Source organism: Anolis sagrei, chromosome 2, assembly GCF_037176765.1.
Source record: "Anolis sagrei isolate rAnoSag1 chromosome 2, rAnoSag1.mat, whole genome shotgun sequence".
In the NCBI taxonomy this organism is placed as follows: Eukaryota; Metazoa; Chordata; class Lepidosauria; order Squamata; family Dactyloidae; genus Anolis; species Anolis sagrei.
Genome location: NC_090022.1, coordinates 147,018,409 through 147,043,311, shown reverse-complemented (window position 1 = coordinate 147,043,311; position 24,903 = coordinate 147,018,409). Strand labels below are relative to the sequence as shown.

Below are 24,903 nucleotides of genomic sequence, written 5' to 3'. Positions count from 1 at the left end.
CCCAATTGTGTTAAGTCTTCATATTTCTTTGACATGTGATTCAATATGATTTAAGATAATTCTGTAATTTTGTAACTCTCGCAAAGAAGGGAAACCATCTTCAAGTATAAATACATCTAATGTACCATATATACTCTAGTAAAAGCTGAGTTTTCAGCCCTTTTTTTAGGCTGAAAAAGCCGCCCTCAGCTTATACTCGAGTCAAGGTTATTTATTATTTTACTCTGTTATCATTATTTTATTTATATAACATTTATTATTTTATTCTATTTATTATTATTATATTTACATTATTTTATTATTACATTTATTATTTTACTCTATTATTTTACCATTATTATTGTACTCTATTATTACTTTTATTATTACATTTCTATTATTTTATTCTACTATTATTTTTATTACATGTATTATTTTATTTTATTTATTATTATTAGAAAGATACGTAAGCACATTTACATTGAAAAAGGTCAGAATAATGGTTTAATCAGAGTTGGACGATCTTACATTACAGTCCTATGTAAGTATTCAAAAACATTTAACCATTGATGCCTCAATTAATGTAATTTCATTAGTATCTATTTTTATTTTGAAATTTACCAGTAGCAGCTTCATTTTCCACCCTCGGCTTATACTCAGGTCAATACCTTTCCCAGTTTTTTGTGGTAAAATTAGGTGCCTAGGCTTATATTTGGCTTATACTGGAGTATATAATAGTAACTTGCTTAGAATAAAGAATTTCCTACAGAAGCGCATCCTTTTTCATGACATTTTGTATGCCTCTTGCACCAGATTCCATCTGATCTTGGAAGCTAAGTAGGGTCAGCTATAGTTAGCACTTGGATGCAAGACTGGCAATGAATATCAAGCGCTATAGGCTTGCCTATGAAATGTATGAGGTTACTATTAGTTGACAGGTGACTTGAAAGCACATATACACACGATTATCATGTACCAAATTATGATAACGAAATTGATGCTTTCCACCTTCGAGTTTGTTGTTCCTGACGTTAATGGATACGTCAGGTTAGTGTGTTGGCATGGGTAAAAGGAAAAATAAAGTATTACTAGAAACTGTTAAAAGAAATTACAGTACATAGAAAGCAAGGATAATAATCACATATGGTAGAGTGTGGAGAGATTAAAGTGTTTTTTTGAATCAATGTTTGGTGGGTTGGATTATCCTGACCAAGCCTGATGGCATAAATGCCCACAGACAGACATATTGATTTTTCCGTGCAACATTTGGGTGTGATTGTAATTACAGAACCATCTTCTCTCTTCATTTTTTATTATTCTGGTTTTGGCTCCTCACCATTGTCATAGGCTTGTATCAGATCCCTGTCTTCACAGTCCTCCGAGGAGGACACGGTGCCAGTAGATGGAGCTTTCAGCAACTTCTTGTGGCCTGAACATAAATCAAACACTTCTATAAACAAACATGGAAGCCAATGAAGAGCCAAGAATTAGTGGTATTTAAAGCCACACTGAACTCTAGATGGGATATTTCTTGTGTGAAAAAGAACATGCTGTGTGCAATTTTAAAATCAGACTTGATGAAATACTATCTCTGTCCAATTAGTAAAATAAAATATTCTCATGTTCCAGTTGCTTACCTTGCAGGAAATATGGACTGGCCTGCATTTTGCTGGATATGGCAATGGGAATATTTTTATAAGCATCAACTTGCTTACTACTTTCATACTTACCGGCTTTCTCAGAGGACAGAATTAAAGGCAGTGCCATTTCTTGGAGAACAGTGATTTGACAATATTGTGCATACAGTTGGGACTATCATTGCATGCTATTCTCAGGTCAAACCAAGAAGCCTACCTGGGAGTATGAGCAATCTTTATTGTCCAGGTTATGAAAAACAGAACAAGACATAAACAGTAACAAAAAGTACTGCCTCTCACCTGGACTGGAGCTGGCCGAATCCAAGAACTGGCATTCAGTGCTCCCTCCCAGGCTTTCTGTGTCACTGCAGAAGGATTTGTTGGCACCTGGACAACAGAACACAACAAAGACTGTGTATAATTCTGTTTCCGCGGCAATAGAGGTAGCATCAGAGTACCATTGTTGACCAGAGTTCTAGTCCACATTTATATTGCTCCACTGTCATCGTATGAGCTCTGGTCAAAAAAAATTCCTTGGTTTTGGCACACTTGAACTTACAAAAGCCAGCTCTTCACCAAAGAGAGAGAAGACAATGGTTAACTTCAGGAGGAGGTACACAGATACTTTGAGTGCTTATTGGTTAAGATACATGCAGGCAAAGGAAGCAAAGCAGATTGTCATCCATCCTATAGCCATCCCTATGTTAAATTACGATATGTTTTTTTTTAAACCCACCTCTCCCTATGGATCAAAGCAGGGAAATATCACTGCAAATAGCTAAAAACATGAACATCATTTTAAAAATAGATATTCAGGTAAAAGAACATTAACATTAGTTTTAAAGGATACACGTTTAAAAACAATCTATAACTTTAAAACTCACAATTTAACCAGCTGGAAGAGATTGGTCTTTAACGCTATTTTAAACTTAGACCATGTATCCAGCTATTGAATCTCTTCCAGCAGATCATTCCATGATTTGGTACCGACTGAAGAAAATGTTCTCAGGTTAATAGTTGCCAGTTACCATAGGCCTGGCTCTCTGAAGAACCAAGTGTACAGGAAGGATTATACAGAAGGCGTCAACTCATTAGGTAACCTAAACCCAACTAGGGAGGGCTTTAAAGATAACAATCAGCACTATGTAATTTGCCTGGAAACTATCTGGCAGCCAATTGAGTTATTTCAGTACAGGTGTAAGATGATTGCTTCTAGATACACCAATAACCAATCTGGCTGCCATTTTCCCCACTCAATAGTTTTTCCAAATTTTGTACAGAGGTAGCTCAATAGACACTGCAGAAGTCCAGCTTTAATACTGCCCTCTTTAGATCCTCCAACTCTAGAAAGGGGCACAGCTGGCATTTGAACTGAAGCTGATAGTAACACTCTTGACTGCCATATTTATCTATATTTCCTGAAGCAACTCTAAGCCTCAAACACAGTCTTTCAAAAAGAGTGTAACTGCATTAAGCTTTGGTTGACTTCGCTAACCCCAGATTAGAACTTCCATCTTATTTAGAGTCAGTTTTAGTCTGTGTTTCCTTATCCAGCCCATTACTTTTTCCATAGATACATTCAGAAGTTAGTGGGACCCCTTGGCACACTCCTCCCCCATCATCCACATGCTGGTGTTGGCTGAATACATTTGGCAAACTCACTTCAGGGCCTCTCCACAAATGGTAGGAGGGAGGAAAAGGTGTTAACACTACAGACTCAAGAGGAAGTAGTAGCAAAGGTGGGAAGAGACAGAAAAAGAAAGAATGATGCTATGCTTTCAAGAGATCACTGACAGCAAAAGGCCTGGCAGATTAGTTTTGCAATCATTATTGACTATTTTTATGATTTCTAAAATAAGTGGAATTCAGAGATAGCTGCATTTTAGCATTAAAAGGCATACAGGAGCACAAGGTGTACCTCTGAAACTAACTAGGGATAAATTGATAGCATAAACTTTCAGGCAGCTGATGACACAGAGTTCACAAAAGGTTATGCTAAAATCGTAGCTAATCTCAAAGGTACGACTGGATTCTTTTATATCTTTTTGGTAGCAGATTGAAAGGGGAATATGTGTGGCTCATAAATGCACACTTATCTGAAAAGAGAAGAGGCACCAGACTACCAATTCAAGTCCTCCTGGCAATGCCTCCAGACCAGTAGTCCTCACTCATTACATTTGTATCAATTCGTAGCTAACGAAGTAGAATTAGACTAACACAGCAAATAACTTAAAGGGGAAATTAGTTTGTATGTATTCACTCTGAAAAAGTTACATCTTAACCCAATAAGAAAACAGGAAGGTAGACAAGACAGAATCATCCTTAAATGCAGTGGAGGACATCCACTGGATGGTTTATAGGTCAGCTGGCATTACGAAAACCATTCACTTTGGCCTGTGAGAACAGACGCCACTTCGGGGAATTCACTCCAGCTTCTACTAGATTGAAATAAATTAAGTGCACTGAGCTGCAGTATCTTATTTGGGAGGTGTCCTGTTCTAATTGAGTAGAAAATCTACCCCCAGGCCAGCATACCAAAACAGTCCATCACCCATCCATCTTCAGGCAATGTAGGCAGAGGTTTCTCGAACTTCCCAAGAACCATCAGATATGAAAGATCTTTAGTCGAAAGAAAAAGAGGGTGTAGGAGTGGAGGGCAGTATATCAAGAGCTGTTCAGATTCTTAGTAAAATTAATGTTAACATGATGTACATTACATAGAAACTCAGAAATGGAATTTTAAATTATAGGTTAAACTTTACACATTTTAAGCTATTACTCCTCATTCAATCTCCCTTTTAGTCTTTGAAGAAGAGAATAAGATTCTCAATTCTATGCAGAATATATATTTTGAATTAGCATAGGTCAACTGGAATGATCCTAAGGAAAGGCATAAATTTCTTAAGTATTCGAGGAAGCATTCTTCTCTTCACGGGAAGGCTGCCTGAGCATTCATGGGAAGTAAACTTAGGTCTGACTCCTGTAAGGGCAGAGGTTTTTCAGTATACTCGTGGAAATCTTCTAGCTTCAGCTCATATGTCAGTTGTGCCCTTTCTCCTACACCATGCAAGATGGGATCAGTGACAACCATGTTAGTGAGGTGCTCTGGGTTATAGTCCAGAAAGGAGTTGGTATCCACATTACTGGACCTATTTGGAGGCTTTATTATTCTTGCCTGCCTTCAAGTCATGTCTGACTTACGGCTATTGTGTCAAGGGTTTTTTTTGGCAAGATTTATTCAAAGTGGTAATTGCTTTCCTCTAAGACTAAGAAAATGTGACTTGCTCAAGATCACCCAATTTCTATGGCCAAAACAAAATGTTGAAACCTGGTCTCCCAAAGTCCGAGCCCAGCATTCAAACTACTACATTTTTAAAGCCCGAACCGAAACCCAGAGCAGATTCCTTGATGCACTGATATGGAAACTACCAGCCACCAATGGATTAGACAGGACTGCAGTAGAATTTAATTGTTTTTTTTTTTAATTACATCCATAATGTACTAATTTAGTGGTGGAGAAGGTTGGTGTAAGGATCCTCATGACTATGACATATTGGGAAAAGGCAGGCTGACAAGTCTCTGGCTAAAGAAATCCAGGCAGGAAGCAAAGACCAAAAGTATCTGATCAGTATTTCCAGGCAAAGCATGAGAAGACAAGCAGGTCCAAGGAAGCCCAGTGGGGTAGAGCTAGAGGGTTTGTAGTGGTCACCAACATATCCTGCCATCATCAGCAAGTGGGAAGACCTCCCCCTGTTCTACCACTAGAACAGTGTTTCTCAACCTGTGGGTCCCCAGATGTTTTGGCGTTCAACTCCCAGAAATCCTAACAGCTGGTAAACTGGCTGGGATTTCTGAGAGTTGTAGGCCAAAACACCTGGGGACCCACAAGTTGAGTACTACGGCACCAGAACATCAAACATGAGGAGTTTCTAGATGCTTGTGAGACTGTTTCTGCCTAATCCCATCACTGGATTCCACTACCAGTGAATAATTGTGACCACCATAGACACCATGTGTCTAAACCCAAGCATTCCAGTCATCCTTACATAGCATCCTCAGAGACCCAAATGTATCATACAAAAATATATTAGACATTTAATTCAACAAGCTGGAAACAACTTGAAAGTAAACAACAGCAATAACAAATTCAAATGCCAAAACATTTAATGATTTTAACAGACCATCTCTTTTCTATATTATTAAAATGCATCCTTCTTTTGAATTATGCATATTTTACTAAGTCACCACAAAAATGGCCACAAGATGGGCCATTTTTACTACAAAGCATGATTACTTAGACTGAGTTTTGGATTATGGCCTCTCATAATGCTGAAATTGGCCATCCCTGAATTAGAGGTACAAAAGACATGTGACACACTTCATACCAGTCATTGAGGAAAAATTAACTTTTGTCTTGGGTGTTTTAATATGTGTATGTTATGGTTGCATTTTATCTATGTTTTAAAATGTGATTTCATTGACATGTTTGGCTATGTTGTGCCCCAGCTCAAGATGAAAGGAGAGGTGGTTATAAATTAAAAATATATGATCATGATGATGTAGACTGTGTGGTGCATCACTTGTGCTTGCCTAGCCCACCTCTCCACTTCTATCTTAGTTTGAACTGTTCATTGATCTAAGAAGTCTATAGCAAGGATCATAAACCTAAGGGATAAGGCAGAAAATTAACTTCCCTTCTCATTTAACTTACTTTGCTCACTACTGGAGGAAGATGTCTTTCCAGAAGCTTCTTCTAAGGAGCTGTTGAGGTCAACGGTAGAGGATGAGATACGCATATACTGAGCGGCATTCTTTCTTTTAGCATTGGTAGGTGACCTGCAGAAGCAATGGACCCATTATGGTTTCCAAGAGGAATAGAGAGCTTAATTTCCTTTCAGAAAAATCAAATTGAATTCATTCAAATGCAAGTTACTGAAAGAGAATACCTGCACAAAAGATCACATTGTTATTGCAGCAAACTTTTGTTTGTTTACTTTTTAAAAACCAAAACAGAAAAGTGTTTTTGCGTAAATAGATGGATAGATGGTTAGATAGATAGATAGATAGATAGATAGATAGATAGATAGATAGATAGGGTTGTTCGGGCTATATATATTGCCATGTTCTAGAAGCATTCTCTCCTGATATTTTGCCTGCAAAACGTCAGGAGAGAATGCTTCTGGAACATGGACATATAACCTGAAAAACCTACAACCCAATTATTCTGACCATGAAAGCCTTTGACTATATATTTTTTAATTCTGGTAATAAAGTGTGGCACACTCCAAAGTTTGTCTTTTGAAACAAGACTGCTCACATGTGAAGCATACTACTTCCCTGGTGGGGACTGTGATTCTTTCATACCATTACCATTTGCTGGCTCAAGCTAGTGGAAGATGCAGCTAAAGAACATCTGGAGAGACACAAGTGCCCCACATCTGTTGTACTGAAGCTTAGACATTCAGGATGATTCCTTGAGTACACCTTTCCAAATAGTTATGGATCCATGTGTTGTTGAAGGCTTTCATGGCCGGAATCACTGGATTGTTGTGAGTTTTTCGTGCTGTATGGCCATATTCAAGAAGCATTCTCTTCTGACGTTTTGCCCACATCTATGGCAGGCATCCTCAGAGGTTGTGAGGTCTGTTGGAAATCAGGTACGTGGGTTTTACATATCTGTGGAATGTCCAGGGTGAGAGTCTTGTCGACTTGGAAATCCAGGTTTACTCCAGGTTCTACCATATTAGCCTGAGGCATTGTTTGCATGCCTCAGGCTAATTCAGAAAAAAAAAATACAGGGTTTGGGTCTGTGTAGATGGGACCTGACAATGTTCCCATCTATTCCTTATTTATCAATTTTGAACTCAAAACATCAGGAGATATTATCAAGTAATGTGCTGTAATCCAGATAAATGATATCCATTGCATTTCCACTATCGGTTAAACTAGTATGTTGACTGAAAAATCATATAAGATTAGGTTGTTGTAAGCTTTTCGGGGTGTATGGCCATGTTCCAGAAGCATTCTCTCCTGATGTTTCGCCTGCATCTATGGCAGGCATCCTCAGAGGTTGTAAGGTCACACCTCACAACCTCTGAGGATGCCTGCCATAGATGTGGGCAAAATGTCAGGAGAGTGATTCTGGAACATGGCCATACAACCCGAAAAACTTACAACAACACAGTGATTCTGGCCATGAAAACCTTTGAAAATACGATATAAGATTAGTTTAGTAGGATTTGTTCCTGACAGACCCATGTTGGCTCCTATTGATCACTATGCTATTATCAAGATATTTGCAGACTGCTGTAAAATCCGTTCTAATGTAATTGGTATTGAGGCCCCCTCGATGGACTGTCACCTTGTCGTGGTGAGGGGGCTTGCGTGTTCCGATGAACCTGTGGGCACAACAACTGGAGTCGTGCACTCCCAGGAGTGGCCGCGGGGGAGGTCCCAGACCAAGCACAGTCCGAAGACCCAAAGACCTCAACAGCGGAGCAGGCGGAGGATAACATGGCACATGTTACAACGGCTGCGAAGGCGGAAGAAGGCTGCAACAGACTGAGAAGCCATGGTCATTGTGTTAAACTACATCACCAGTGGAACCTCATCTGTGAAGACTGTGTGTTGTTCAGTTGTGCACTGACCTCCACACATTAAAAAAACCCACGCACAGGCGTCTTCCAAAGAAAATAAAAACCAAGCAACCAAAGTCCCATGGCGATCAGCGAGTGGCGACGGGGGCAGGACTGTGAAATCTGGAAGCCCCTAGTCACAGACTGGCACATGGGCGGTGGGTACGGACTCAGTCGTTCTACCTCAAGGTCCGAGGCAGTTGAGTAGTTCGGCAGCTGTATCCACGACTGAGCAGCCCTATTGAGGACCCACTCTGCTCACCCCACACGGGGAGGGGGCTAGAAAAGGTGCCCTAAACATAGTCTGCCTCACTTATCCCTGACTGGACTGCCGCGTCCAGTGGGGTCACCATCCTGCGGCCAAAAAAGAAAAATGAACTTCGGTACGTGGAACGTACGGACTCTGATGGACAACAGTGACAGTGAACGCCCCGAACGCAGAACTGCCATCATCGCAAGGGAGCTGGGACGCTTCAACATCGACATAGCAGCCCTTCAGGAGACCCGGAGAGCAGGAGAGGGACAGCTGAAGGAAGAAAAAGGAGGCTACACCTTCTTCTGGAAGGGACTGCCCGAAAAAGACCAAAGAATGCACGGAGTTGGCTTTGCCATCAGGAATGATCTGGTGAAACATCTGTCCGAAGCACCCACTGGCATCAACGAACGACTCTCAACCCTCCGAATTGATCTTGCCAAAAACCAACGGGCAACCATCATAAGTGCCTATGCACCAACACTAGACGCTGATGAAGACATCAAGGAGAAATTCTACTGTCAGCTGGACAACGTCCTATCGGGGATACCTAAGGAGGACAAAATCATTCTCCTGGGGGACTTCAATGCAAGAGTCGGGCGAGACTTCGACCTGTGGCCAGGCACCATAGGAAAAGACGGGGTTGGAAACAGCAACTCGAATGGCATCCTGCTTCTCACCAAATGTGCGGAGCACAACCTTGTCATCACCAACACGCTCTTCCGCCAGAAAAACAAGTTCAAGACATCATGGAAGCACCCACGGTCAAAGCATTGGCACCTCTTAGACTATGTAATCACACGTGCCAGAGACCGCCGTGACGTACTCCTCACAAGAGCCATGACAGGTGCTGACGACTGCTGGACCGACCACAGGCTAATCCGATCCACGATGGCTATCAAGATTGCCCCCAAGCGCAGACTCCAAGGAAGAAAGACAAGGCGCAAAATGAACACCCAAGCCCTTCAGGAGCCCTCCAGGCGAGCCCATCTCCAAACAGCACTCAAGGACCATCTACCCACAGTACACCCCGAAAATGTTGAGGAACACTGGAACAAACTGAAGACCTCCATCATCCAAGCCTGCGAAGAATCTATTGGATACCAAGCCAAGAAACATCAAGACTGGTTTGATGAAAATGACATCGAGATCCAACAGCTAATTGACAAGAAAAGGAAAGCCTTCCAAACATGGCAGAGAGACATCAACTGTGCTGCTAAGAAAAAGATCTACGCCAGTGCAAAAGCTGAGGTCCAAAGAAGGACAAGAGAACTCAAGAACATCTGGTGGACAAAGAAGGCTGAAGAAATCCAACACCTGGCAGATACCCATAATGCTCAAGGATTCTTCAAAGCCACAAAGGTCATCTATGGGCCAAGAAACCATGGCATACAGCCTCTACGCTCATCAGACGGAACCAAACTCCTGAAGGACCAAAAGTCAATTGCACTACGTTGGAAAGAACACTACCAAAGCCTCCTAAACCGCAGCTCCAGTGTGGCCGAAGAGGTCCTCTCACAAATCCCGCAACAACAAACCAGGGATGAGCTTGCAGCAGTGCCTAGTTTGGAAGAAGTCAGCAATGCCATCAGCCAACAAAAGAACAACAAAGCCAGCGGACCGGATGGGATCCCTGCTGAAATCTTTAAAGAGGGAGGACCTGCGCTGACACACCAACTCCACCAGCTCATAGAAAAAGTGTGGGTGACCGAGAAAATCCCAGCAGACTTCAAGGATGCCACCATCATCACCCTCTTCAAAAAAGGGGAAAGAACAGACTGCGGAAACTATCGAGGTATCTCCCTTCTAACGTCCGCTGGGAAAATCCTCGCAAGAATCCTTGCAAACCGCCTTCTGCCCCTCTCAGAAGACACCCTCCCAGAATCCCAGAACGGCTTCCGCCCCTCCAGAGGAACTGTGGACATGATCTTCACTGCACGACAACTCCAAGAAAAATGCAGGGAACAAAACCAACCTCTGTACATGGCATTCATCGACCTTGCAAAGGCATTCGACACAGTGAATCGCAGCGCTCTCTGGACCATCCTCCAAAAAATCGGGTGCCCAAGCAAATTTGTGAACATCCTGCGGCTCCTCCACGATGACATGATGGCAACAGTCTTGGATAGCAATGGCTCCCAAAGTGACCCATTTAAGGTGGAATCGGGTGTCAAACAGGGATGTGTTATTGCCCCAACTTTATTCTCCATCTTCATCACCATGATACTACACCTTGTTGATGGGAAGCTTCCCACCGGAGTGGAAATCATCTATCGGACAGACGGCAAGCTATTTAACCTCAGCAGACTGAAAGCCAAAACCAAGGTCACAACAACATCTGTTATAGAACTCCAGTATGCTGATGACAATGTCGTCTGTGCGCATACAGAAGAAGATCTACAAGCCACTCTAAACACCTTTGCAGAAGCATACACAAAGCTTGGCCTGTCACTGAACATCGAGAAAACCAAAGTGCTGTTCCAGCAGTCACCAGCCATCCCCTCTCCAATGCCAGAGATACAGCTTAATGGCGTAACATTAGAAAATGTCGACCATTTCCGCTACCTTGGCAGCCACCTCTCCACCAAAGTCAACATCGACGCCGAAATACAACACCACCTGAGCTCTGCCAGTGCAGCATTTTCCAGAATGAAGCAGAGAGTGTTTGAGGACCGGGACATCCGTAGGGAGACCAAGGTGCTTGTCTATAAAGCTATTGTCCTCCCAACCCTGCTATATGCCTGTGAGACGTGGACTGTCTACAGACGTCACATGCAGCTCCTGGAACGATTCCATCAGCGCTGCCTCCGGAAAATCCTGCAAATCTCCTGGGAAGACAAGCGGACAAACATCAGCGTGCTGGAGGAAGCAAAGACCACCAGCATTGAAGCAATGGTCCTCCAACATCAACTCCGCTGGACAGGCCACGTTGTCCGGATGCCTGACCACCGTCTCCCAAAGCAGTTGCTCTACTCCGAACTCAAGAACGGAAAACGGAATGTTGGTGGACAGGAAAAGAGATTTAAAGATGGGCTCAAAGCCAACCTTAAAAACTCTGGCATAGACACTGAGAACTGGGAGGCCCTGGCCCTCGAGCGCTCCAGCTGGAGGTCAGCTGTGACCAGCAGTGCTGCAGAATTCGAGGAGGCACGAGTGGAGGGTGAAAGAGAGAAACGTGCCAGGAGGAAAGCGCGTCAAGCCAACCCCGACCGGGACCGCCTTCCACCTGGAAACCAATGCCCTCACTGCGGAAGAAGATGCAGAGCAAGAATAGGGCTCCACAGCCACATGCGGACCCACAAGGAAACCCATGATGGAAGACCATCTTACTCGTCCAACGAGGGATCGCCTAAGTAAGTAATTGAGGTCAGGCTGACTTTTCTGTCGTTTTTCAGATCTGTTTTGGAAGAAAGAGGCTCTGGTACCCTCACTTGTTCTCCAAGATTTCTCGGAAATGATGGTAAAGGGTTCACAAAGTACATTAGCAACCTCCTTCAATACTCCAGGATACAGTGCATCTGGCCCTGTAGATTGAACTCATTTAGGTTAGCTCTGTGATTCTTGACTAACTCTCTATCAATCTTGATTTGCAGTCCAGATCCTTTGCCAAGGTCTCTGCTGCTGAATGGAAGCACACAGTCCTTTTTCAGGGAGGAAAACGAAGCAAAATAGATACTAGGTATGTGTACCCTTTCATTACCCTCTGTTAGCATTTTATCATCCTTACTGAACCACAGCCACCGTCTCCTTGGCCATTCTCATGCCTTAAATGAAACAGTTCTTTCTCTTACGTCTTGCTTGTTTAGCGAGTCTTAGCACATCCTGAGCTTTAGCTTTCTTTAAAGGTGCCCTCAAAGGTGCTCTTGGTAGTGTAATTGGCGAATAAGGAGAAGAGGGTTCTGATCTGTGCTCTTGATGAGTTTCGGCAAATTGTCAATGACTCCTAGATACGTGTACCAGCACACCTCCTGATCCATCATGTCAGGCTGACACACAAGGTTCCCTATACCCCTGAGCAAAGGATCCCCAACTACTTTACTTCCTGTTGTCTTTGGCAGTTTTCTTGACTCTCTCTTTGGCATCTGATACCCCTTATTGCTGATTACTCATCACTCTTTATAACACTGTTAAAATTTGATCTGTCAGTTTGTTCAAGATGTTCTAAGACTTAAATCCATGGTGGCTTTTTGAAATTAAATGTCTATGATGTACTTCCTGTTTGACTTCAAGATCTAGGGTTTGCGAAGTAGATGTTTAGAAATGTCCTTTATGCCCTTAAAGAACTCTTTTAAGTTCTGGTATGTTTAACTTGGAGAAAAGCAGGCAGAGAAGGGGGCATGATAGCCATGTTTAAATATTTGAAGGGATGTCATCTTGAGGAGGAGGCAAACTAGTTTTCTGCTGTTCAGGAGATTAGGACACAGAGCAATTGACTGAAATTGCAGGAAAAAATATTCTACCTGAACACTGGAAGAATTTCCTGATGGCAACAGCTGGTCAGCAGCTGAATATGCTGCTTTGGAGGGTAGAGGAGTCCCCTTTTCTGGAGGTTTTAAAGCAGAGGCTGGATGGCTATCTGTCAGGGTGCCATGACTGTGCCTTCCTGCATGACAGGGGGTTGGCCTTGATGGCCCTTGTGATCTCTTCCAACTCTACAAGCCTATATTTCATTCTGGCAGCCAGATGATTCCCATGGTGAGGATGGAACGCTTCAGGGCAAAGTTTAATATTAGATTCCATGAATGACTCTAGGATTATAAGATTCTATGATTTATACAGTCAGCCTTCAACAACGGGTTAAACCTCTGTGCCAGCAGGACTACTGACTGAAAGGTCTGCGGTTCGAATACAGGGAGCAGGGTGAGCTCCTGTCTGTCAGCTCCAGCTTCTCATGCAGGGACATGAGAGAAGCCTCCTACAGTATGGTATAACATCTGGGCATCCCCTGGGCAATGTCCTTGCAGACAACCAATTCTTTCACACCAGAAGCGACTTGCAGTTTCTCAAGTCACTCCTGACACAGAAAAAAATGGATTCCATGAATGACTCTAGGATTATAAGATTCTATGACTTATACAGTAGGCCCTCAACTTTTGCTGAGTAAAAGGTACAGGATCTCTGCAGAAGTGGAAAACCCACAAATACAGGCCTAGGTATTTTCTAATGTGAGAGAACATTTCTGTAGGTATTTCTAGGGCCTATGGCATGATTCTACAGTCACCCTCTGCTGGAAGTTCACCATAGTATCCCACATAGGGCAGCAGTGGAGATGGAGGCAAATACAGTGATCCTCAAATAATCAAACCTGTGAATATTTAAGCAGCATGTAGAGGGAGGACTGTATGCTGTTTTCATTAAGCATAGGTGAAAAGCATCTCTATGGTGTCATAATATACATAGAGGAGGTAAGGAGGAATTTGTAATCATTCACTAGACAAGAGGGGAAAATATACAGCCCTTCACACAGAATCTCTCCAATACTTGTTCACACCTCCATAAATATTTTCCATTAGTTGGGTTTGCTTGATTTATGTTTTACAATTGTAGGGATTACTTAAAATGGCTAGGAGAAAGGAAAAATCTGCCAAATCTAATTTCTAAACAACCCAAAGTTTTGCTCTTCGAGTCTTGGAAACATCGGTAGTAAATCCATAGTGAAGCAGCTTAATTTTATAATTGGACAATTTATTCTAATTTCAACATGTATAATTCTCCAAAGCAGCCAATTCATACAAGGCTGAATTTTGACAGAGGAAGGCATTGGGGGTAGGACTATTATTTGACTTTAATGAGGCTTTGTCACCATTCCAAAGGACATAATATGGACCTTAGGTCAGCAGTAAAGATTGAGCTCCCCTTTTCAAGTATCTGGCATATTTGTGAAATGTTTTGGCTATCCAGCTGTTCTGCACCCCAGTGAGTAGAAGGGATATTCTGCATGTCAAAACAATTAGACCATGTGGAGAGATGATGGATTAGCAACCATGAGCCAACCAAAGGCACACTTGAAATGAATCCATATGGTTGCTATTGAACATGGCCGTAGAGCTTTGTATTTCAACTGGAGAAGTAAGGCGATCTATTGGATCACTACTTGACCCACTAGGGTTGCAACATCAATACTCTCATGTACAAATATCAAGGGGGGGGGAGGGACTAGGAAAGGCCTCAAAGTGTGTTTTGGGAGTTACTGTTGGGGTCCAGGTCTGAAAAGATTGCAGATTATTGCATGCTAGCACACACCAGAATGGGCCTCAAAAGTTTCCCCACTCTTCCCTGCTGAAGTCATACAGTTCAGCTTGTTCTGTGCTTCAGTAGTCAATGTGAAATTAAGGCAAGCGAAAGAGAGATTGTGATTCAGGACCAGACTTGGAAATGTTTTTTGGACCACAACTCTCAGAATCCCCATTGAAACATGGCTGGTGACCTGCTGATGGGAAAATCCTGGAACTTGTAGTCCACCGAAGTAACTTTTCCAAGTTCTGGATAGGACTGAAGCATATAGGCAATGACAAGCTTCTTCTGAACAAATCTCATAATGATACAATTGCCTTTGATTGCAATTCAAAAGTATAACATTGCTTAGAGGGAAGGCAGGTAAAAATGCAAGTGTTGCTTCCTTACCTTTGCCCTGAAGGTATAAATTCCTCAAATTCGTAGATTTCCACTGGTAGTTCTTTCCTCTGCAGCTTCTGAATGAATTCCAGATACTTCTCCCCAACCTTGTAAGGCTTGCAGAACTCAGTCAGGTTCTGGTATCCAACAGGGATTCGTTCTGCTTGGACCTGCTGGAGCTTGAACATCCTCAGTGTCACCTTGGGAAAGAAACCCAGGAAGCATGAAGAAACTGAATGCCTTCTTGTAACTGGCAAAGTTCAGACTTGTACTTTTCAGATCCCTCTGAAATTTACTGTATTAGTAAAACAGGGTAAGCTCCCAGGGAATGCCAACTCCGAAACTTACTTCAATCATGAGCGGATCGACTTGACAACGACAACAATCTATGCTATAGAGTTCCTGTTGAAGACCACTGAGATAATGAAATAAAGGGCTTTGAACAGTCAAAGAGCATTGTCTTAGTGGCTGATGATTGGAAGGGTGAAGGGTGAACTATAAGCTATTAGGGGGAAAGTATATTGTAATTACTAAAATAATTAAGTTAAAATATGGTTACGTATGTGAAGTATAGAGAGCCAGTTTGACTCATGAACTACAATTCTAGAGACCAGGGTTTGAACATTGGTTAATGTTTCAGAAATTGCTTTCTTAATTCTTATTCAGGAATTAACATTCTTTAGCAATATTACACTAGTTAAGCATCTGCATCATTATCTTTCATTGCCAGCATTCCCCTTTGCCTTCCTTGATCTCTGCTGAATCTAATGTCCAGGGAACAATTGCTATTTTTCATAGCAGCAGCTGTATTAACTAGCACTGGGATAACAGCAACACATTTCATTTTGGGATATCATGGTTTAATTTCCCAGATGGGAACAAGGAGACCTTGGAAGTGCTGGGCGTTCCCTGAGAATACTTCAGAGTGAGGAAAACAAGATGTAGATCTGAAAGTAAAACAACAAAACAAAACCAAAAACAGAAAAGAACAGGAACAAAACAAGAAACTTTTGTGGCCCTCCACTACATCAAGATGGGCCCTTAAATAAGTAATCTTTTACTTTTGTTTAACAAATTGATTTTTGTACTCTGAGAACATTTTTGCTTCTGAGAACATTAAAATAGAGTGATGAGTGTGGACATGTTCCAAAACATTGTGGTATTGTTGTTGGTGGTAGCAGTGGTTCAAGGATAGTGGCATCCAGTGATGGGATTAGACCAGTGGTTTCCAACCTTTGGTCCTCCAGTTGTTTTGGACTTCAACTCCTGGAAATCTCAGCCATCTTACCAGCTGTTAGGAACTGTTATAGCCAAAGTCCAAAACACCTGGAGGGTCAATGGCTGGGAACTACAGGATTGGATAAATAATGTCTTGCACAGAAGTTATGAGGGCATCTAAAAGGTCCCCACATTAGGTGAGAGATATTTGGATCATATCTGGAAGAAGTGATGGGACAGATGAACAACTCTTACAGTTGGTGGCAGGTAAAGATAAAGGTAAGGTTTCCCCTGGCATTAAGTCTAGTCAAGTCCAACTGGGATGTTGGTGCTCATTTTCATTTTTAAGCCGAAGAGCCAGCATTATCCGTAGATGCCTCCAAGGTCATGTGGCCAGCATGACTGCATGAAGTACCATTACCTTCCTATTGATCACTCACATTTGCGTGTTTTCAAACTGCTAGGTTGGCAGAAGCTGGGCCTAACAGCAGGAACTCACCGTGCTCCCTGGATTCGGATCGCCAACCTTTTGGTCAGCAAGTTCAGCAGCTCAGTGGTTTAACCCACTGTGCCACAAGGGGGCCTATACAGTTGGTGGCAACAATGGGATAAATATAAATCCTTAAAATTAGTAGCAATGTTGAAAGAAATTGACACCCCTGATACTAACATGTTACTCTATTATACAAAAACAAGAATCTTGAGATACTCTGAAGACTAACACATTTACTATGGCACTATTTTTTTCCAGTTGTTTTTTTCCTCCCAGAAAAAAAATCACTTAAGAATGGAGAGAGAGGCAGAGCTACCTAGGGAGCATTGTGCAGAGAAGAAGGGGAGCAGGAATGAGACCCTGACATTTTGAGGTCAGCTACTCTCCTACCCATCCTATTCAGGCCACAAGCCACAAGCACCGAGGCATGTCTAACCATGGATCACTCACTACTTACCCGTGTCAGCACCTCATCTCCCTGGAACATTAGTTTGCGGATGTGAGAGATAATTCTCTCCCTCACTTTCTCCAGCCGTTGACGTCGGTTATTCGCATCAAAGACGCATCCCTTGTACACAACCTCTGATTCCTGGACCTGAATGCAGTGGAACAGACACATGGAAGAACTGAAAATGTGCAGTTGGCATGTAGATAGAAGAACGCAAGGCATTCAAGTGTGGCAGACATGTCCAATGAAGAGTCTTGCGAGACTGTCCCTTCTCCCGGAAACATACCCAAAATCAGATCTATTCTGCATGGAATCAAATGAAGTTATTCATACAATCCAAATTTGAATTTAAAACATTTAGTTTATCAATTGACCCGTGGTGGCGCAATGAGTTGAACCCTTGTGCCAGCTGGACTGCTGACCTGAAGGTCGGCAGTTCGAATCTGCGATACAGTGTGAGCTTCCATTTGTCAGCTCCACCTTCCCATGTGGGGACATGAAAGAAGCCTCCTATAGGATGGTAACACATCTGGGCATCCCCTGGGCAACATCCTTGCAGACGGACAATTCTCTCACACCAGAAGCGACTTTCAGTTTCTCAAGTCACTCCTGACATGAAGAAAAAAGTTTATCAGTTTGGGTTCCTACATATAAAGCAGATGAATTAGGAGGCTCTCGTTCTTGGGCTTTTTTAAAAAACCAAATAACAATTTTGTTCTCCCAGTTGATTTTCTGACACTTTGGGATGGGAGGACAATGCTCCCTGCTTGCCTTCCCACTGGGCATCAGCCTATATTGTTTGTTTGGAGGAAACAAACAATAAAACCCTGCTCCAATTTTCCTGTTCAATTTTGCACTAATTCATTCTGCTCTTTGCATTATGATTTTCCTCAGGAAAGAGCATTCAAGGGAGCTGAGTAGAAGCCCTTGATATCCTCTTAGAATATCTCTGCTGGTAGTTGATAAGAGTCCATTGACATTGGCCCAAATGCTGAAAATGTGCCTTTTTGGCTGGGGGGTGGCCAGATTACTCACCTGTGTGGATTCGTGATTGGCAGGAATGGGCGTGGGGATTGTACCCCTTTCCCCTCCCTACCCCACTTAGTCTTTAAAAACAAAATGAATCTCCCTTCCAAAGCTTTTTAGTTCCATTTTCCAGCCCCAGGAAGGCATGTGACTCCCAGGGAGACTTTTTTGCTTTTGTTTTTAAACAATAAATGTTGGGGGAAAACAGGAGTCTGGTATTGCCAACCCTCTTCCATAGGCTGCCTGAGCCTGGGGAGGAGGAATGGTTGTAGGGATTGCCTGATTGGATCCTGAATGGAGAAAATCCCCACTGCCTCCATACCTGCAAAGGTCCAGATTTTGCAATAAGGACCTTTGCATATATTTTTAAAACTGTACAATCAGGTTTATTCCTGGTTGAAACAGATTAGCCTAAAACGTTATCTCAATGTTGTTTATTCCATGGATTTTTAAGGAGGCTTTTGGCCTTGAGTAGGCTGAAATGAGTTCATATGAGGTTGACACTTTGGCACTTTAGTTTGTGAATTGATGGCAGCTAGTTTAACTACAGATGGTTCTGTGTTTTAAATTGTGTTCTTTTATTTTATGTGTTGATAGTGGCTGTTTTACAATTTTATGTGATATTGTTTTATACTTACCGTATGTATCATTTGTTTTATATACTGCACTGAAGTGTAAGCTGCCCTGAGTCCCTTTTGGGAGATGGTGGCGGGATATAAATAAAGGTTGTTGTTGTTGTTGCCTCAGGCTAATCTGTTTGTTATCCCACATTATGTGGCTGTGTGGATGGGGTTGGAGAGTTGCTTCCTCTGTTGCAACAACTGAAAATGAGTGAAAAGCCAAGAGCATTGCATAGAAAGGAAATCTAATCCACGGCACAGTGACGTGTGCTGAGTCACCTCCACTTCCGCCTATTGAAATCTTTGCTCTGTGGGTACTGCTGGACACCCCTCCAGCACTTGTTGTGTGCCTTCAAGTAATTTCCAAATTACGGTGACCGTAAGGCAGTGGTTCTAGACCTGTGGGTCCCCAGGTGTCTTGGCTTACATCTCCCAGAAATCCCAGCCAGTTTACCAGCTGTTAGGATTTCTGGGAGTTGAAAGCCAAAACATCTGGGGACCCACAGGTTGAGAACCATTGCCCTAAGGCAATCTTATCACAGAGATCTCTTGGCAAGATTTGTTCAGAAGAGGTGTTGCCATGGCCTTCCCTTGTGGCTGAGAGTGTGTGATTTATCCAAGGTCACCCAGTGTATTTCTGTGGCCAAATGGGGATTCGAGCCCAACACACAAATCAGCCAAACATGCTGGTTCTTGCTACCTGCTAGGGCCCAGACAAGATGTTCTCACCTGCCTTGTGACATGAATATGTTTTTCACTTGATGCAGACAGGATCTGGTCCAACATATCCTTGCCAGACTCATGGGAATGCATTATGAGGTCTCTTGTGACAACACAAAGGCATTCAGAATGTTCTTTTAAGGCACATTCCCTTTGATCACCCAGATCAGCATCTACTGACCTCGGTTACATGGCTCTTGTCAGAAAAGTTGCCTGAAGGCTTACAAAAACCTGACATTTTGCCCAACCCACCTCTGGTTTTTAAGCACCCAAAAGCAGTGTTCTAGGCTTGACTAATAACAAAATTAACTGGCTGTAATTAATTTCACTTCGCAATAACTGAGGCATCATTAATTTAACTTAATGTGGGATAATTTCACACTTTTTGCAGCTTAACTGTAATTCTTTTGTTTATTTCAAAATGTGCTTTCATTTGATATTATAGGAGGAATACTAACTTGTGTTGTGCCTTCGGCTTTGTTGTGGGAACTTAGGTTGCACTGAGGTAGACAGAAGGAGGCTGTGTTTTGTGCCACCAGACAACCACTTGTAGCATCTGAACTCTAAAAAAAAACAGTTGCTCATAACTATTTTAGTGTGTCCTGAGAAATAGGGAATCTGTGGCCTTTAAAAAATTACAACTATAATTAAAATTAAGTACTTTGGAGAAAAGGGGTTAAATTAAAAGAGCAACCTTTTACTTTTTTAATATAATTTCCCAAGCTCTATTCTCTATACATTACTGGTGTTCTTTCTATGATCACAGGAACTGCATTCCAAAATCCAAGGTTCTGGATTACTACAACCATCAGGGGACTGAATTGTACAGCTTTTTGAACTTAGGACCACTACCTTTAATTGTGCTTCATCTCGGTAGCGGCGCCGTTTCTCCAGCTGTTTGTTGCCACTGCTTGCCGTGCCCTGGCATTCCTCTTCTGCCTTGGCGCTCAGCACTTTGGCCTTCTCCAGATCCTCACAGCGCTGGAGGTAATGGAGGCGGGACTTGCGCATGGAGGACAAGGAATCGTTCTGCAATGAGAGCCAGCCTTAACAAGGGCCAAGCTGACCACCTGTTTTTTTTAAATAGCAACCTTCAAAGCGTTTACTATTTGTTTGTTAATGTATATATTTGCTAGCCTGTATATATATATATATATTAATTTGCCAGTTTGACCGACCTTTTTGGTGTGGAAGGGGATACAGGCATGTGATTGTGATGAGCATGTTCAGACTCAAGACTCCATTTTGTTATCAGTATGCTTTTGGACTTCAGTGGAAGCAGTTTGCATTTGGACTTATGCAGAACAGTTTGCTTTGAGAAGCAGTGAGTACAGTCATACACTTTCATAAGACTTTGTCTCTTTATCTCTGAGTGTTTTTTTATTATCTCTAAGAGGTTTCAAGAGAGAACATATGTTTTGGACAACTGCAATTTCAACTTCAAAGAAACATTTAAAAATTCTGCTAGTTAAGTATATGTTTTTGTGCAGTATCATGTCTTTGTCCCTGGCAGTTCAAAGACACAGTTTATCAGTTTAACTGCTGAGTTACCTGTGTGTGATTACATGGATGATTATGAACATCACTTTTTCAAAGGGTTGACTTCTAACAAGGTCATGCCTTTCCTTGACTAGTGGTTTTCAAAAGGTGGTCTTCAGATGTTAATGGAATTTCACATTTGCCAAAAGGATATAACATCATTTTTCTTCTCAAAAAGGTGATGAATGCCATTTTCCAAAAGCAGTGGTTCTGAATGGCTTTGGGTACATTTACATTGTAGGGTTAATGAAGTTTGACTCCACTTTAATTGCCATGGCTAAGTGTATTGTAGATTGGTGAGGCACCCTCACTCTTTGACAGAGTTTATAGAATGATGACTGCCTTGATTCCATAGCACTGAACTATGGCAGTTAAAGTACTGTCAAACTGAGTTAATTCTGCAGTGTAGACACACTCTTTGTTAACCTTGAGCTTAGAGGTGTGTCTCTAGCATCGTCTTATTTTGATTACAATAGGTGCTAAAGTGAAAATGGAACAATCTTTGTGTTCCTTGGGGAAAATAACATATTTGCTTAGCCTTCAAAATGGGTTGTCCATGTGACATTCTTCCAAGCAAGATTTTATGTTTTTAAATTATTTTAAACTGCCTTGGATTTTATATAGGGAGAAAGGTCACATGGATTCAATAAATAAAAATAGGTTCAGGTTTGTTTGGGTGACAAATATGAATGTCTTCCAACAGACTGAGTGGGCCAGTAGCCCTTTAACACTTAAAAGTTATGCGCCCACTTTAGTTTGCATGGAGACCTGTGGTTAGCAGCTTGTTTAGAAACACTAGAAGAAATCTTATGTCTGAAGATCCAAAAGGTCCCTCCCTCACCTGTCAAACCCAGGACTCCGTGGGATGGAAATAAAACTGTTTGCTAGATCAGAAGAAGTGTGGATTCCTCCCATTTTGCTTTTAGTTCACCCTGGCTAGACAACTCATAAAAAAAGCTCTGAGCAGTGGGACAGAAGAACACTATGTGATCTAGTGGTAACGTTTTTGGATTTATTTGGTAGGGGTGCGGCAGATACATGAAGGCAGAAGTTTACATAGAAAGCAATGCAAAGAGGTTGACCTCCACTCAAAGCTTCTCAATGGGGCCACTGTGCATCCAGCCACTCTCATGGGCTTATTTTTCCAGTCACAACCCCTTTCAGCCCAATTAATTTGTACTTGACCCCAGGTATATAAAAAAGGCATAAATATCAAACATTTATTGATAATAAATCAGCCTTTTCCTTTGTTGTGGAGTACATTCGAAGTATTTTCCACAGAGTCCACTGTAAATGCTGCACATTGTTGCTAACACATTTGTGCAAATGAATGGTATTCAGAAACTTTTTATTGTTGCCAAATGTTTTGCGGCCCCAATATTGGGCTAAGGGGACCTGATTTGGGGTCAGGACCCACAACTGAAGAAGCAGTGATCTACACTGCAAAAAATGCAGTTCCATAATGCAGTTTAACCGCATAAAACTGCATTATATGAGTCAATTGCCATAGAATGCAGTTCAGCATAAGGGCAGTCTAGATGGGGCTACAGTTACGTTCTGGGCATGTCTTTAGCCAGCTACATCTAGGCCCCTTCCACACAGCTGAATAAAAAACCCCATTATCTGCTTTGAACTGGGATATATAGCAATGTGGACTCAGATAACCCAGTTCAAAACAGATAGTGTGGGATTTTCTGCCTTGATATTCTGGGTTATATGGCTGTATGGAAGGGCCCCCTAGTTTCATCCATTCACACAACAAGAAAATGTGATTGCGCAATCAATGCAATACAGGTCTCTAGTTACACTTTACATATTTCTTTGTGACACTTCCCTAAAGGAGGGGCAGGGAGAAGTCATTAAACACAATCAAACAATGGAGTAGGTATATAAAACAACAACAATCGTAACTATTATTATTGCTAGTGTTATTATTTCTTGCTCATTCTTCTTATGAATCAAGATGGAAGACAACAGATTAAAATACAACAGAGGGAAACAGGTCAATGCCTTAAAACATATGATATCTATTAAAACTGTCCCTTTAAAAATATAAATATTGTCACCTATTTAATTTTCATGTTTGTCTGTCATCCTGGTGTCTAGCAAGGACAAAGGATGGTACATTTATTTTGTATTATTTTATGTGTTTCCACCTATTTTGAGGCATTGAATATTTGCCTTTTTACATGTAACCCGCCCTGAGTTCCTCTGGAGAGAGAGGGCAGTCTAGAAATGAAATTGTTGTTGTTGTTATTTGAAACACAACAAGATGAGTCCACAGCAAACAAGATCACTCTGCTGGCTGTGTAAATTTAGTCAGTGCCGATTGTGTTTAAGTGCAGGCCAAGGTCTTTAGGCACTGCACCCAGTGTGTCAATTAACACTGGGGTCACCTTGACTGGCTTGTGCCAGAGTCTTTGCAGTTCAATCTTTAAATCCTCATATCGTGTCCGCTTTTCCAGTTGTTTCTCTTCAATCCTGCTGTCACCTGGGATTGCAACATCAACGATCCATACTTTGTTTTTTGAATTATTGTTATTATAATTATTATTACATGTTGGCAGCACTGGATAAAATGCTGCCTCCCTTTTTCCATGGTCATAATACAAGAAAGGGGGCTAGAACTCTGTGTGTGTGTGTGTGTCTTTTAATAAACATGAGCAATTCAGGAGAAAGTCTGGGAATACTCCTGTAGTTATGTATGGCTGTAGTCATTGACCAAAATGTGGGATTTTTTAAAAAGTTGAAGGTATGTAATATCGTTTGGAAATAAGGGTTACAGCACAAATGGATATTTGCATGCAAGTCCTTAGTCCCATTCTACTTGATCCCATCCTTTTACACTAATTTCATGAGGCCTTGCCAAGGAATTCTTAAGAAACTGTGCATTTACAAAGCCCATGAAAACCTGATAGATGACCACAGTGATACTAACTCCTTTGCTTAGTTTCTAGCCCTTCCTTCTTAGGGTCTTACCATTCTTTTCTGCTCCTTTTGCCACTGGTCTTTGAATTCCTTCCGCCATTTCTCAATTTCATTCCTCTTGGCCCAAAGGGGCTGCAGGAACCGGGGCAAATGAGAGAGATAAGGAAGAAAGTGAGATCTCAAGCAGCTTTGTCTAATATTTACAAAATGACCACATCCTTAAAACAAAATGAAGATATGGATGGGGAAGAATTCAAGAAGATATATATGTGGTTTCTACTATTTTCCCTCCCCGGGCCTATTATCTTCTTAAAATAAAGACATCTAAGGTGCATAAATTGTTTGAGAAGGAATCATTTTAGTGCTATGATTCTGGCTCATCTATGACTGCTATTCTGATATAGGGCAGAAAACGTCGTACCTCATAATACTCTTTCAGATGCAAAACCGAAGCTGTCTCAAGGGCTACGTTTCCTGCCCTTATGTCATGCTCCATGACCTTGGTGTACAGAGTCTGCAATGGCATATAGTGCTGGAAAAACATAAGGCATTGGAAGTAGAATAAGGAATCATTTGAAGCTCAGATCTCTGCTTAGTGTGATTTCAAGGCTTTCTATTGGAAAAACCAAATCATGTTTTCAGCCTGTGGTGTGGCATTCGGTAGCTCAATGCTGTCACCAAAGAAACTTACCACATGGAACAGTCATGACATATTTCAACACCAGCAATGCAACTTTTTGCAGACCCACACCCTCACATTTCACAATGAAAACAGGGCCATGGGTGGCCAAG

At 41.9% G+C, this 24,903-nt stretch overlaps 1 protein-coding gene across 4 annotated transcripts in view; it reads right to left on the bottom strand.

Moving 5' to 3' along the window:
• Positions 1–24,903, bottom strand: part of GMIP (GEM interacting protein) — a 94,796-nt gene that overhangs the window by 17,525 nt on the left and 52,368 nt on the right. For 3 of the 4 annotated variants that reach the window (XM_060763867.2, XM_060763864.2, XM_060763866.2), the window contains 8 exons: positions 24,533–24,643; positions 24,163–24,243; positions 20,497–20,673; positions 17,288–17,425; positions 15,129–15,319; positions 6,328–6,452; positions 1,917–2,003; positions 1,316–1,408 (listed from right to left, as the gene is read on the bottom strand). In XM_060763867.2, coding sequence (XP_060619850.2) covers positions 1,316–1,408; positions 1,917–2,003; positions 6,328–6,452; positions 15,129–15,319; positions 17,288–17,425; positions 20,497–20,673; positions 24,163–24,243; positions 24,533–24,643 — 1,003 coding nt within the window. The remainder of the gene's footprint in view (positions 1–1,315; positions 1,409–1,916; positions 2,004–6,327; positions 6,453–15,128; positions 15,320–17,287; positions 17,426–20,496; positions 20,674–24,162; positions 24,244–24,532; positions 24,644–24,903) is intronic. The other variant, XM_060763865.2, reaches the window with a different exon arrangement.